At 44.0% G+C, this 14,262-nt stretch overlaps 1 protein-coding gene across 1 annotated transcript; it reads right to left on the reverse strand.

The window, feature by feature from the left end:
• Positions 1 to 1,403: 1,403 nt before the first annotated feature.
• LOC124673991 (protein LEO1 homolog) lies at positions 1,404 to 8,695 on the reverse strand. Its single transcript, XM_047210034.1, has 11 exons — positions 8,426 to 8,695; positions 7,633 to 7,985; positions 7,367 to 7,481; positions 6,709 to 6,891; positions 5,913 to 6,089; positions 5,351 to 5,482; positions 5,080 to 5,259; positions 3,782 to 3,910; positions 2,585 to 2,698; positions 2,272 to 2,499; positions 1,404 to 1,822 (listed from the first exon to the last, which is right to left on the reverse strand). The coding sequence occupies exons 1-11, from the start codon at positions 8,675 to 8,677 to the stop codon at positions 1,679 to 1,681; spliced, it is 2,007 nt and encodes a 668-aa protein (XP_047065990.1). The 5' UTR covers positions 8,678 to 8,695; the 3' UTR covers positions 1,404 to 1,678.
• Between the last annotated feature and the right edge of the window lie 5,567 nt (positions 8,696 to 14,262).

A 14,262-nucleotide genomic window follows, 5' to 3' on the forward strand; every position in this document is an offset into this window, starting at 1 on the left:
AACAGCGGACTAGATCAATTATGCAGACTAGTCCTCCCGTGGATTAGTGGAAGGCGATATTAATTTGGACGTTGCCGGGAAGGAAGCGTGTGTGGCAAGATGCAGTGAAACCTGGGGCGGCGGTCGATGTCTGCCGTGCGTAGCTCGCCCAGGCCCGCGTGGCAGCCAAACTATCAGGCCGCAGGATCGCAGTAATGGACATCTCTGGAAATATTCTGGTTTATGGAGATCATTCATTGTGTGAGAATTGTGTTAGTATTATGCTGTAATAAATAATGAAGAGGCATGAAGTATGTTAGGAGTATATGTATACATATCTATATCTATATCTATATCTGTATCTATATCTGGAAGCAACATCTTTTCGTGGGTGTTGGTTGTTGGAGTAATGGACATGTCTGGAAATATTCTGGTTCATGGAGATTCATTCATTGTACTAGAGTATTTTTTGCACAATACTCGTCTGTTTGTTTGTTTGTTTGTTTGTTTGTTGTAGGTGAGAGTTGTGTTATTATAGTACTATATTGTAATAAATAATAAAGAGGCATAGAGTATGTTCTGGAGTAGTAATGCATATCTATATCTGGAAGCAATATCGAGTATGTTCTGGAGTAGTTGTACTAATGCATATCTATCTGGAAGTGGAAGTGGAAGCAAGATATCTTTTTTGTGGGTGTTGGTAGTTGGGAGGAAATGAAGCGACGGACGGTGCAGCCCTGCCCGATCGTCAGTCATAACTCTTTCTCGTATGGTTCCAAAAAGTGCAGATATAGTAGGAAAATAATACTAGAAGATACGAAAAAGCGCCGCTTGCTTTTCCAAGGCAGGAAGCCAGAAGGGCCTGTGTGTTCTATCTATCTCTCGGACGTCACGTCGTGACGCCGGCGCCCCACCGCAGAAGAGAAGAGCAAGCGGCGGAGGCGAGGCGCGTGTGTCGTTTGACAGGTAGGCCACCAGGTGTCGGCGTGGGCTCCACATGGCGCGCGCGCCGACCGAGGCACCACCGTGGACCGTCTGGAGAGCGGCGAGGCTGTGTCTGTCTCGGCGGAGCGCGTCACTGGAGATGGATAGATAGATGGAGGGTGACGTGACGCCGGTAGTAGGAGACAGTGGTCGTTGGTGTCGCTGGGTGACGTTGACGTGTCGGTGGTGAAGCGGTCGTCGGTCTCTCTTGTTGAATGGAATCAAACAGAGGAAGAAAGAAATTATTGGGAGTCTCTTTCCTGCGCCACCGGCTGCGATGCATCACCCATTCTTGTACAGCAGTAATAATATTCTTACTGATGTGTGTCATAGTTGAGGCGATCAATTCCTTGACTGGCAGAGAGATTGTTTGATCAACAAACCGAACGAGCCCTACAATACGCACATGAATGCCTCGATTTTTCTCTACAGCGGAACCATACTTTAACACGACCCTTTTTGCCCATGATTATTATTGTATATTATAACAGACAACTCACAACATCGTTGTTCCTAAACGAACAACATTCAAACATACAATCTGTCCAACGTTTGGCAACATTTTTGTAGCAGAGACCCGCGTACATTCTTTCCGGGCTCTCCAAATGGGATATACTCATCAGCATCGCTCCGCCCCCTCAACCGCCTCCTTGCACCAATGACCTCGAAAAATGGCTTGCACTGAGCTTGCAGCTTCCTTCTTCCCATCCATCCTTCACTCGTCATCGTCGCTGTCGAAAACGACGCCCTTCCGGCGATGGCCGGCCTGCTGTTTCCTCGGCGGGGAATCCTCGTCCGAGTCAACCTCCCTGCGCCTTTGGCTCCCGCTCGCACCCGACTCTCTCTTCCGCTTCGGTTCCTGCACAAGCAGGCACCACCAGTTCCAGTTTTGATTAGTATTGTTACACCATACGTGACGGCAACAGGTCTTTCCTTTCAATACTACATGCGATTTAGTGTTATAAGAATAAGTCAGCCACGACTGAATGACAAGCTCAATGGAAATCACAGCGACACAACACCTTCTGCTTCCTTCTATTCTGTTTACCATCTAATAATTGTCAGATCAGAATGGCAGCACGGCAGAGTAAAATTATCTCGATTCCGAATTTTAAATTTCAGTTCAAACTTCGAAACGGTGGGCCATATTCCTAGTGTCAAAGTTACCACCAATCTTCTACTTATCTGATACCAATTACATGTAAAATGACAGGACCTGAACCCTGCTGAATTGGAAGGTTACTGCAGTCCACCACATCGAATACTTTGTAAAAGGAAAATTTGTAATTTGAGGCAATGACATCTTACCTGGATTTCTTCATCTGACATAGCAGCCTCCTCCTCCACGTCTTCCTCGTATTCATCTTCCTCATCCAGCATATCTTCCCTTCCAGCGGTTGGTGAGTGCTCGATGTCCTCGCCTTCGGTTTCATACTCTGATTCCTCCTCCCTTTCACTCTCAGAGTATTCCTGACGTCTTGGTGGACGAGAAGGAGGGAAGGATGGCTTGCGAGGAGCACCCCTACTCAAATTCGACTGGAAAAATGTGCACGCAATACACATGAGCATTAACAGTAAATGATTAGCTCAAATGAGGAAATTTCTTTGCTCAGTTACTCACCTTCTTTGCGTTAATTATACGCCTTTCCGCTTGTGCTTCAGCCTCCAAGTCATCCTCAAAACGACCACGGGATGCCATTCGCCGGGAGCTGTAGTGGTTATCGTTCTCCTCATCCTGCCAAAAACGGGTAATTTGAATGAATCCTTTCCACATTTGGATGCAAAGCTAGTAACGGGCATGCAGGATAACAGCATCCATGTCTCAACACACGCAGAAGTCCCCCAGAGCTCATAAATGCAAATGTTGTTTATTGCTATGTCCTAAAAAAATTCCAGTCAAGTTCAAATCAGCAGAGCATTTGATACTCTCTAGTCTTTACAAAATAGCCACAACAGAGGACTGGAATTAACCACCCCAGAAACTGGAAATCTCCATTCAACAAGGTAACCCAAAAGATTTGAGTAAACTAGAGAAGCATGAAATGGATCTCATACAAAACTAAACTGCCAATGCTATGATCTATCATTTGCATCATTTAAGACAAACCATAGTAAGCTTTAATAAGTACACGATACACCTACGATAAAAACATAAACGACATATACACTTAGATCTAAATGGTTGGTGGATGTACAAATGGCATTTACTAGTGCAAGTTAAAAAATGTGCCTAGACTAAGTATCATTGATTCTATCACTCTGTTCCATAATATAAGCCGTTTTCGCAAGGAAAACTTAAAACGGAGGCCAAGCTACACGTAGCTCTTTATTTGCGAATAGTCAGAATTCATATTTCAAAGTTTCAAAAAATCTGAAATAAAATTCTGGAGATAGCCAATAATGTATACTACAATGGTTTAGGCTACACAAAAATGATAAATTCTGACAAATTTTATAGTGAATAGTGCACATTTCAAGACTACAAAATTTGTCAGATTCTGACAATTTCATGTAGCCTAGAATACAAATTAATTTGCATTGAGGTTTTACACCATTGTAGCATACAACATTGGCTACCTCTAGAATTTTGTTTCAATTTTTTTTTGAAACTTGGAAATATGAATTTTGTTTGAAAATAAAGAGCTACACGTAACTCGGCCTCCAAAACGCCGCACTCATTTTCGCAAACTATTTTAGTTTGCTAAAACGGCTTATATTGTGGAACGGGGGTAGAAGATACTAACACTGTATATGCCGCAATAGCTAATTGTGCTATAACCTTCTTGATTGGCAAAAAGCAGAGAAAGAACAAACCCACCTCATCTAATGCATCTTCCAAAAACCCTGGAGAAAGCTGCCGTCGCCTGGATGGTTGTGTATATTTGCGGCTCACCTTTTCTCTTTTGCGTTGAAGAAGTGAATGGGCTCGAATATTTTGGCCCTCGGCCTGCACAGTTACTATGTCAGTGGAAAAGGACAAATTTCACTGGAAATCGCATGAAATCGGCTTTGAACAAAAAAGGAAAAAGATCAGCAAGAAACACGATGAATATGCCTCACTAGCTAAGGGACATATAAACATATACTGCCTTCATAAATGGCAACTTTACTGGATATAATGTTTGGAATGTTGGCACCATAATCATCAGATTCCAAACCAAATCATGACTACGATAAATTTTAGACCAAATAGGCTGAAAATGTTTAGATGGAACAAAAACACGAGTATAACTTCAGAAGTAACCGAACTCAAACTCCACAGAGATAACAGGTTTAGTAATGTTGACTTGTGCTAGCTGGTATGCATTGGCAGAGTGTCGGACAAAATAAATGGTAACCAACACTGATTAATAGGTGACTAAGGAAATGAGTTTAAAGCTTCACGAAGTAAGAGCTTCAATGGGAAAGTAAGAGCTTCGTGTGCTCAGTGGCTTCAATGGGAAAGTAAGAGCTTCATGTGTCAAATGGTTATCTATGAAGTCAAAAGTGTAAAGTTCTTATCTTGGAATTCAAACTATCATTGTCTCATGATTAAAAACAATGGGGAGAAAGAAACAAAATTGCGGGCTCATCCAAATGTTTTGGGAATGGAAGCTGCTAATGGACAGGGTGGCGGCCGCCCAACAGGATCTACCCCCAGCGCTCCCTCCCTCAACTCTGCCAACCTCCCTCTTTGATCTGGTAGGGAGGGAAAGCAGTTCGATAGATCAATCAAAGAGAGGAAAAAAATGAGAAGAACAAAGGGCTGGACTGGATGCTGTTCTTTTCCTGGTGAAATGAGTTCCCTTTCTTTTGTGTTCTCTCACATACAAGGGAAGGCTTTGCTTGTAGGCTTATTAATATGGTAAATACATGTTCTTCATGAGGTTACCAGCACCTGCATTTAATGCTGCAGACCCTACTAAGAACTAGGAAGTCCTACTTGCACTATGTTAGAAAAAAAACATAAATGTGGAGAACATGTCAAGCCCTACGGCATCCCCTGAGATACATGTAAGAGGACGTGTAACATGACACAAGTGCTACTATATCTGAAGCCTTAGCTTAAGCAACACAAATCATGCACAAGTCAATGAGCACATACAACAAGTGGACAAAATATTGAGTTTTTGTTACCTTTTCTTTTTCGTGCTTCACTCTCTCAGGATCCTTAGCATCAAACCATTTTTGCATCTTGACTGTTTTCTTATTTTGAGAATCAACAAGAGCAGTCAGTAAACGATGCGACTTTGAAGACAAGGAAGATGGCATAAATCTCAATTTCTGTAACAGTCTTCCTTGTGATTGTAGAACTCCCTGTATTACAATTCAAATTAATCAGGTCAGTGAAAAGTATTGTGGAAGCTACAGGCAATGCTGTTCAAATGGAGACACGAAAATAACCTACCTTCCCACTCCTCAAAAACAGATGGGACTGGTCGTGATTTGCTTCGTGTACAGATATATCAAGAACTTCATTGCCAATCAGCAGCTGCATGGTTCCATCTTTCCATTTGACAAAGCGTGCATTACTTTCAACCTGCAAGAAATCAATGTGCAAAAGCTTCAATAATCGAGGGAAGACAAATCCCACTAATACAACAGCAAAACATCGAAGAAAATACTGCATAGGAGTGCCAAACACCAGCAAAAACCTTCATTTGGTTACTCGCAATGATAAAAAGAGAAGTTTCGGCAGGCAACTCATGTTAGCATAACAAACACACAGCTTAAAGGTGAGGCGTCAAATTGTGCTTTGAACACAAGAAGACAAGTTGGAAGCACATACAGGAGATCCAATGCAATCATCATACTATAAGTAGGCTAGCACGTTCATAAATTAGATATCCTACAAAATGCCTCGTCAACTTCGAGAGAGAATACGGGAGATGGTGATGTAATATAAATGCATAACTCTGAATCATAAGATATCATCATGCTAAAGCTACATAAAAAAACCAACTACTTACAGACGTAGTGCCATCAGCATTCCTAACATTTCTCCACCGCACAATGTTGTCCTCCAGTCGTATTTTTTTCTTGGTCCCAGATTCATCTGTAACATAAACATCTTCTTCCTCATACGTTTTGGGGTCAAAAGGCCTTGGATCAATCCCCATAATGTTCGATACCTTGATCACATTCATCTACAAGACAATAAATCATTAAGTGACAAAACCCTACTTGAATAGCTGTGGAAGTGCAAAACTATTTGGCATGGGTTATAACATTCCTACTGAAGCCAAAAAACATGACATGGTTTTATCTCTAATATGAGCATATCATAAAAAAAGATCAACAAGACCAAAATGCTTTTATCATCAAAGTATAGGAATGTTGTTCTTCACAGCATGAGTTCTTCCTTCGCGGCATTTTATTATACCAGCCAGGTGAGTACCAGGCATAAAATAGAACATCACGCATTGGATTATTAAGTAGTAACAGATATGAAGTCATAATAAGCAGCAATGTGCACGTATGCCATGCAGAACAGAAAAAGGCATGCAACAACAAAATAAAATTGATGGACATGATAAAGCAAATGGGCAAGCGAGCTTATGAAAACAGGCTTATACAGGAAAATAATACTGATTTTAGACTTCATGCTTCAATAGATGCTGTATAAAGATGTCAGGGAGTAGTTGGCAATATAATGATAAGCCGAGTGCACCAACATTCAATTATACATTTATACATCAGAAAGACAACAGTGCGTAACGGATGCATGGTCGAAGACTGAAAGATGTGGTTCTGTAGTCAGCTCACTTTGTCGGGTCGGGCTGGTGGTTGCTGAAGTGGAACCACCAAGTTCAATGGTGGCCCAACTGGTTTCTCTTTTGTTTTCAGTTCAAGGTTGTCATCCGATTCATACCGCATATTGTCATCACCCACAACATCCTCTGGCTGCAAGTCTTTCTCATATTGCTCTTCATCTTCGATAGGAGATCTCTACAAAAGAAGAATGAGGGAAACTTATTGCATGCATAGGGCACATGAGAGGGCTCTAAACAAGATAATTAGCAATAGATGTGAAACATCAAATCTGATTGGAAGCGTCGGTCAATATTCATGCAACACAAATGCAAGAAATGAAGAAAAATTACGGTGTTCACATGACCGCTTAATAAAGCTAGAAATTATATAGGGGAACACAAAAATGACAAAATCCCAAGGTACAGTGGGATTAAATAATAATAGTCCACCAAATTCCCCACTGTTCTGTATCAATAAAAAAAAAGCTAAACTAACATGTACCACATTATCACTATCATCCAGTAAGACAAGGGCTTTCTATAGTCATAACTAACTGCAGAAAGTTTTGCCACTAGTGGTAACCCTTGTTAAGATCTCTTCTGGAGTTCTGAAATCCCTACATTTTAGCTAGAATAGATGGAAGACAAGGAAAGTGAGTTTTGAGTCTTACACGTAAATCTTCATCAATTTCATCCGGGGCACGATAAGGAGCAGGTTCGTCTTCATCACTATCACCAAACACATCGCGGACAACTTCATCTTCTCCTTCTTCCTCCATTGGTGATCTGTGTAATGATATTGTGATTGTTATGAGTAACTGAACTACCGGGAGGATCTATAAACAATTAGTCAACCATCGAACTGGTTACTTAGTAATGTCAGGTCTTAAAAGCATATGATGCATAATTTAACAAGTAGAACTTTGGTTTTCCTTGCCTTGGCTTCCTTTGAGGAGCTTCCTCATCTTGGTGAGCTTGATCTATGTAGTAATTATCTCCGGATCCCTCTGATTCGGAGGCAACAGCCGCCCTTCTTCTGCTTGCAACTGCCTGACGCTCGTAGCCCTCGTCTTCACTTTCCATGCCTCTTGCATCAGTTTGCATCACCCCGTCACTCAGTTCTCTTTCGGGCGAGCTCTGAACCTTTTCCGCGTCACTTTCTCCTTGGTCAAGATCAGCAGGATGAACCTCTCCTTCACTTTCCTCTTCCATCCCAATTTGCCCCTCACTCTCACCTTCTCCTTCTGCTTCACCTTCCCCTCCATGCTCCGCCTCGCCTTCCCCTTCTTCCTGGGTAAGCACACCAGTAATTAACCAAATGCAAGATCAGATACTAGCTTTATTTATGTCGATGGAGAATTAGGGCATATAGGGAAATCTGCAGGAACCTATCTTTTAACTCTTTAGCCATGGTTTTTCCAGATCAGTTGCTACACCTCTCAGAATTCCTCATGTATGCACAAGATTCTACCACACAAATAATTGGGAGACTGGCGCACAAACATACGCACCCTCCGGTTGTTACGAAATTTCTACTTGCAAATGTTTTCGGTTAGATTTCGGGGGGTCGCTAAAACAGGAATCGGCCCAATTTCTGAAAAAGTTACAGCCCCAATCGCGGGTCTTGGAACCGACGATTCCCCGAGGAAAAAGCTAAGCCCTAGCCCAGGATGGGGAGTAGAGCAGGAGAGATGAATCACGGCGAGAGGGGAGATTGGGATGTGCGTTACCGAGTGGTAGGGGTCGTGGGCATGGCCGTGGACGTGGCTGCGTCCATCGTCTTCTTCGTCGTCGTCCTCCTCTTGGTCCAGGTCGTGGTGGTGGCGCTGCTGCTGCTGCTGTGGCGGCTGCTGGTCGTCCTCGTCGACGATCTCGAGGGGCTCCTCGTCGTCGTCGTCCTCCGACTGGTCGCCGAAGAGGTTCTGCATCATCTGGCTGCGCGTCGCCCCGTCGACGTCCCTCTCCCTGTCGTCGCCCGCCATCGCCGCCGCCGCCGCCGCCGCCGCCGCTGTCCGCTCCGGTTCGGGTTTTCCTCTGTTTCCGCTGTGAGGTGAGGTGCGCGTGGGCGTGGGGTCGCGTGGCGTTGGAACTAGGAAACCGAAAGGAATTGTGTGCGGGCCGGCCGGGTAGACCAGACGGCAGACCCACTTAAAACATCAATTTTGTATTTTAAAGCGAAAATTGAGGTATACTCCCTTCCTTGATTTGGGAGTGTGTTTTCTCATGCAGGAGATTATATGGTATATGCTTTAACCATGATTAATCAGGCACAACACAATCGAACAACAACTAAAAACCTTGTCTCTTAATCAAATAGGAAAAACCGAATTAAAAAAATGGAAAAAGGGACCAAAACCCTGAAGTGTAAAAGGTTGCAGTGATATATACTTCTCATGATAGGGAGTATAGCAGGAGAGATCAATTAAGGCGAGAGGGGAGATCGCGATGTGTGTTAATTACAGAGTGGTAGGGGTCATAGGCCTACACCTCTTTGTTGTGATGGCGGTTGATTGCCCTCGTCGATGATCTCGAGGGGGCTCCTCCTCGTCGCCCTTGATGGGCCGCTAAGAGGTTTTTCATCATTTGGTTGAGCATATCCACATCCACGCCCCTCTCCCTAACACTGCCTACCATAGTCGTCGTCGCTCCGCTCCGGTTCGGGTTTTCTTATGTTCCCGCTTTGAGCTGAGGTGTGTGTGGGTTGTGTGGCGTTCGATCTAGGAAACCGAAAGGAATTGTGTGCGGGCTAGCTAGACTAGACTGCGGAACCCCCTGTCATCGACTTTAAAAATGATTTGTATTTTAAAACAAAAAAGAAATAAAAAGGATAAGGAGAGGTTATTACAAAGCTAACAACTTCCAAGACTCAATAAAAGAAAAAATACAGAAATAAACCGAACAAGAACAACAACAAAAGAAAGCAAAACATGGATATACAAAGTTCCGACAGAATATGATGTATCGATGAGTGAGTTGTCGGTATACCTCCCCCAAGCTTAGGCTTTTGGCCTAAGTGGGCCAACAAGTGGCGCCTCCATAATACGACGAAGAAGCACATTCGTCCTGATATGAACTTGAGGACGCCCCGGTGTAATGCACGATGTAGTCATCAGAGGGCGCCTCCTCCTCCTCCTGGTGCTGGGGGTCGTGTTGCCCATGGAACCCAAGCAGACGCAGCTGCTCGTCCAACTCCTCCTTTGAGTGCGACCTCGGCCTCGTGCGAATACTAAACAAATTAGGTTGTGGCAGGGGAACTTCCCTTTCATCTTCATCAGTAAATAACATTCTATAGACTAGACTTCCTGCAAAAGAGTCAGCAGTAACAAATTGATGGACTTTCATAGAAGCAAGATCAAATCTTTGTGGCTAACAATACCTTTCTCAAAGATTTCTCCATAGGTATGATTGTCCATCCTTCTTATCTGAAATTTTTAGCAAATCTCATAAAAATGATTTTCAGACAAACAAATGAAGGAGAACACCATAGAGACTTGCAAGAGTACTAAACATGCATCAAAACAACTTATCTAAGCATAAAACAAGCATGCAAGCTCACTTAACATGTCACCTACAGCAGCAAAATACTCAAGAAATACGCCACTAAACAAAATTATACTTGAATAATCGGAGGAGTCACATACCGGAGAGCAAACGCTCCAAATCTCAGCAGGAAAGATGGGCTGACCAAGGAGATAAAAAATCGCGAGCAAGAATAGCAAGAACACGAGTTTGAGAAATGTTGGTGTGTTTTTTTGGGAGAGAGAGAGAGTGGAATGGCAGGTGGGGGAGTAAGTGGAGGGCCAGGGGCCCCACACCAGGCATGGGCGCGGCCAGGGTGTGCCCCACGCCTCCACATGGTGTGGTGGCCTGGTGGGTCCCCCTAGGTTGCCCCAGGTGCCTCACTGCCCCTTTTTATGCGTAAAAAATTTGTAAAAGTTTTTTGGAATTTTTCGAGAAACTTTATTTTTGGGAAATTTCCATAATTTGATAAATGATTCTAACATAGGAAAACAATTATGGAATGATGGAAAATAACCTCAAGATCAAATATACAAAAGTTCTAAAACATTCTAATATGGAATTAATCAGTGGAACATAGGTGAAAACATAGTTTCATTCATAATCACTTTGTTAACAAGGTTGATCAAGTCTTGTTACCAAAACAATTTTATATGAAACAAAACTTTGCATTTCACTAAATGATTATGTTACCTCAATCTTGATAGGCATAGTCCCAATCATGACAATATCATATTCTTTCTTTGGCATTGGCATAGGCAAATGGAATTTCCCAATCTGGATGGTCTCAATGTTAATAATTGAATTTAGACCAAATTTCCTATCAATCTTCTCGGGAAAATAAATTGTGTGCTCCTTATCATTAACATTAAAAGTTGATTTCTCTTGGTTGCAATCAATAACAGCCCCTGCAGTGTTAAGAAAAGGTCTCCCAAGAATAATACACATATTATCATCTTCAGGCATTTCCAGCACAACAAAGTCAGTTAATAGCATACAATTATGAGCCACTTGAACAGGAACATCCTCATATATACCAATAGAAATAGTAGTAGACTTATCAACCATTTGTAAGGATATATCTGTTGGTATTAATTTTTGGGATTTCTATTTTCGTGCCCTCATGTCCTTAGTTGTACTCAGTTTTCCCCAGCTCCTTAGTTTTTCCTCAGTTTTCCCCAAGCCCTTGTTTGAAACCCGCAGAAGCAGCTCGGACGGCGGGATTCCCGTTTAGTTAACGTTACGTCACGTGTGGGGCCGCGTCTTGTGGGGCCGAGTCGTGTGGTCCCGCGTCGCGTGGGGCTGGTAGAAAGGGACCGCGTGGGACGGGACGAGAAGCGTTTGGTTGCACGTGAGCAGGAGGCTGGGTTCTGTCTCTCTCGGCCCCAAATTGGCATCCCTATTAAGTGCACCTTTTTCCCCTCTTTCTCTCTATCCTTTTCACCAAATTAGTATAAAATCTAGAGAAGCTTGCATTTCGACTTTCTTCAATTATTTGTGCCTTTTGGCCCTCGTTGTTTGCCCAATATGGCAGCAAATCTAGTACTCCCTCCGGTTCATATGTATGTAGTTAAATCTAGAAGCAAATCTCCGGGATAATGTACGATAAATTCACGAGTCATAGTAAATCAAGAAAACTAAGTACGGCCAACAAAATATAGTAGACTAGGGATAGATAATCCCTAGATAATATGGATAGATAATAGGCTGCATACACGGCAGCCAACATAGTAACAGGTTCTTCACGAGCACCATCATACTAACATAACAACAAGGGATCCCTAGCTAACAACAAAGGGATCCCAACAACAAACTAGGAGGCGAGCAGCAGCAGCACACGTTCGGGACTCCGCCTACCCCATCCGGCTCTCCCTCCACTTGTTGCTCTTGCTCCCCTTGGGAGCCTTGGGCTTGAGCGGAGGCATGCGCCCGGCGGAGATCTCCACCCGGCCTGCAAGCTGCGGAGGTGCATGCCGAGCGCCCTGTGCTTGGCGCGGAAGGAGTGGACATTCACCGTCGTGCCGACCTTGGGGAAGGTGTTGCTGATGTTCTCGGCATGCGTGACGAGGCGGTTGAAGTCCGTGGCGCCGAGTCTCCCGGTGCGAAGGGGCACCTGTACACCTCCTTGGCGAAGTAGGAGATGTCTCGGCCGACCTGCAGCCTCCGCAGCACTGGCGAGTCTTGACGTCCTCCTGCTCTTCGTCGCTGCCGACGTCGCTGCCGGACATCCGATCCATATCAAACAGAAACTAGTGAATGAGTTGCAACGATGACTAACGTACATGATAACAAAGTTAAGAAAAACGGAGTCAGCCTCGGTTAGAGTGGACATGATTATATATCTACGGGGAAGGTGTAAGCGAACTAAAGCTCATGCACAACATGATTTGTACACGGCAATGGTTCGCTGAACCCTCCTCGTAAAAATTTGTGCCCAACCATTCATCATAGGCAAAGAAACAGATTCTAGATTTGAACTAGATCTGAACTTGAACACATTCGAGATTATTTGCAAAATTAAACGGTTGATATCTTTTGATTAGTGCATAAAATAAGCTGATTGAGATCCCATGATTACTTGCATAAATTAACTGATTGAGATCCAATATTACTTGCATAAATTAACCGAACAACCGAACCCCAAATCTTAAACGAAATCAAGAAGTGATCAAAACAAAATGGAATAAAATCGGCGCAAATATTAGCCCAATACTCATCCATCTACGGATCCATCTACACCAGCAAAAATAGGGTTCAAAAAGGAATGGGGAACAAAAAGGAAGCAAACCGTAGTTACCTCGTTCCATGGGTCCTCCAGGGAGGTGTCGTAGGGGTTCGGGGGCGGGACGTACGGCACGGGGTCGTAGGGGTCCCATCCCGCCGGGATCCGACCGCCACCGGCGGCGGCAGCCTCCGATGCACCGGCGACGGCGGCGGCGGCGGCGTCGTCCGTCGAGGGGACGGGGCCGAAGATGGAGGCGTCGCGCTTCGAGCCAACCTCGACGATGGGATTGGCATTCTCCTTGTCCATCTCTCCGGCGGAGGAAGAGGAAGAGGGAGAGGGAGAGGGTTTTTGCTTTGGAGAAGATGATGGGACGTGGGAGAGAGTTGGCGATGCGTGAGCGAGTGAGAGTGACAGAGACGAGTGCGAGGAGGCGTCTATAAAGGCGACGGGTGGTTAATGCGACCCGCGTCCTACGCGTGCACGGGTGCACGTCCGCACGTCTTGGACTTCGCAACGCGACACGCGTCCACGATTGCACGTCTCGACTTCTCCACCGCGACCCGCGTCTACGCGTCAACAATTGCACGTGTCCTCGAGTCTAACCCCGGAAATTTAGATATACTCAGGTATACCCTCGAGTCTTATACTAGCATTTTTTGTGTGCTCAATTTTCCCCTCGAGTGCTAATACTGGCTAGTGCAATATACTCAGTTTTACCCTCAAGTGGCTGGTCAACGAGAGAGTCAACAAATGGGATTAACTAGTTAAATGAGTCATTTAATGTGCAAAAAAATCCTAAAAAGAGTGGCACTTACTCATGGAGTCTTTACCACAAATTGACACTTCTCAAATCATAGATAAATCATAGATAAATCAAGTTTTACCACAAATTGCCACTTCTCAAATCACCTAGTAGCTATGAAGGTGCATGGTTTTCCACAATAAGCCCTTCCCAAAACGAGCTTCCCCCAAATCATACTTTGTCTAAATGAGGCCACAATTCTCACACTGATGTATATTGGTATTGCAAATAGTTTGAGGTAGGCCAAGATGGATTTCATTGTACAAAACACGCATTTTCCATTTTTTAAATCTCATATTTGAATCCCTTAGTCTATTTACTACTCAGGTGCCCTTGGTTTCTTGATAGTACTCAGTTTTGCCCTCTCTCTTCACAAATTCTCGCAGACGTGCATCATTGCTCTGATTGGTCTAGCCCATATCACGCGGATCGTGCCCATCGACCGTTGATCGTATGATATAGGGAACGGGCAGGATAACCCCTGTCTCTCTCTGTTGGCGGTTAATTAGCTTCCACCCTCT

Source organism: Lolium rigidum, chromosome 7 (assembly GCF_022539505.1).
Source record: "Lolium rigidum isolate FL_2022 chromosome 7, APGP_CSIRO_Lrig_0.1, whole genome shotgun sequence".
In the NCBI taxonomy this organism is placed as follows: Eukaryota; Viridiplantae; Streptophyta; class Magnoliopsida; order Poales; family Poaceae; genus Lolium; species Lolium rigidum.

Excerpts from the sequence above, each read along its gene's own strand:
- LOC124673991 (XM_047210034.1), bottom strand. The coding sequence starts at position 8,677 with ATGGCGGGCGACGACAGGGAGAGGGACGTCGACGGGGCGACGCGCAGC. Across the intron at positions 6,090-6,708 it reads CACCAGCCCGACCCGACAAA|ATGAATGTGATCAAGGTATC; the intron begins GTGAGCTGACTA and ends ATTGTCTTGTAG. Across the intron at positions 5,260-5,350 it reads TGTTTTTGAGGAGTGGGAAG|GGAGTTCTACAATCACAAGG; the intron begins GTAGGTTATTTT and ends ATTGTAATACAG.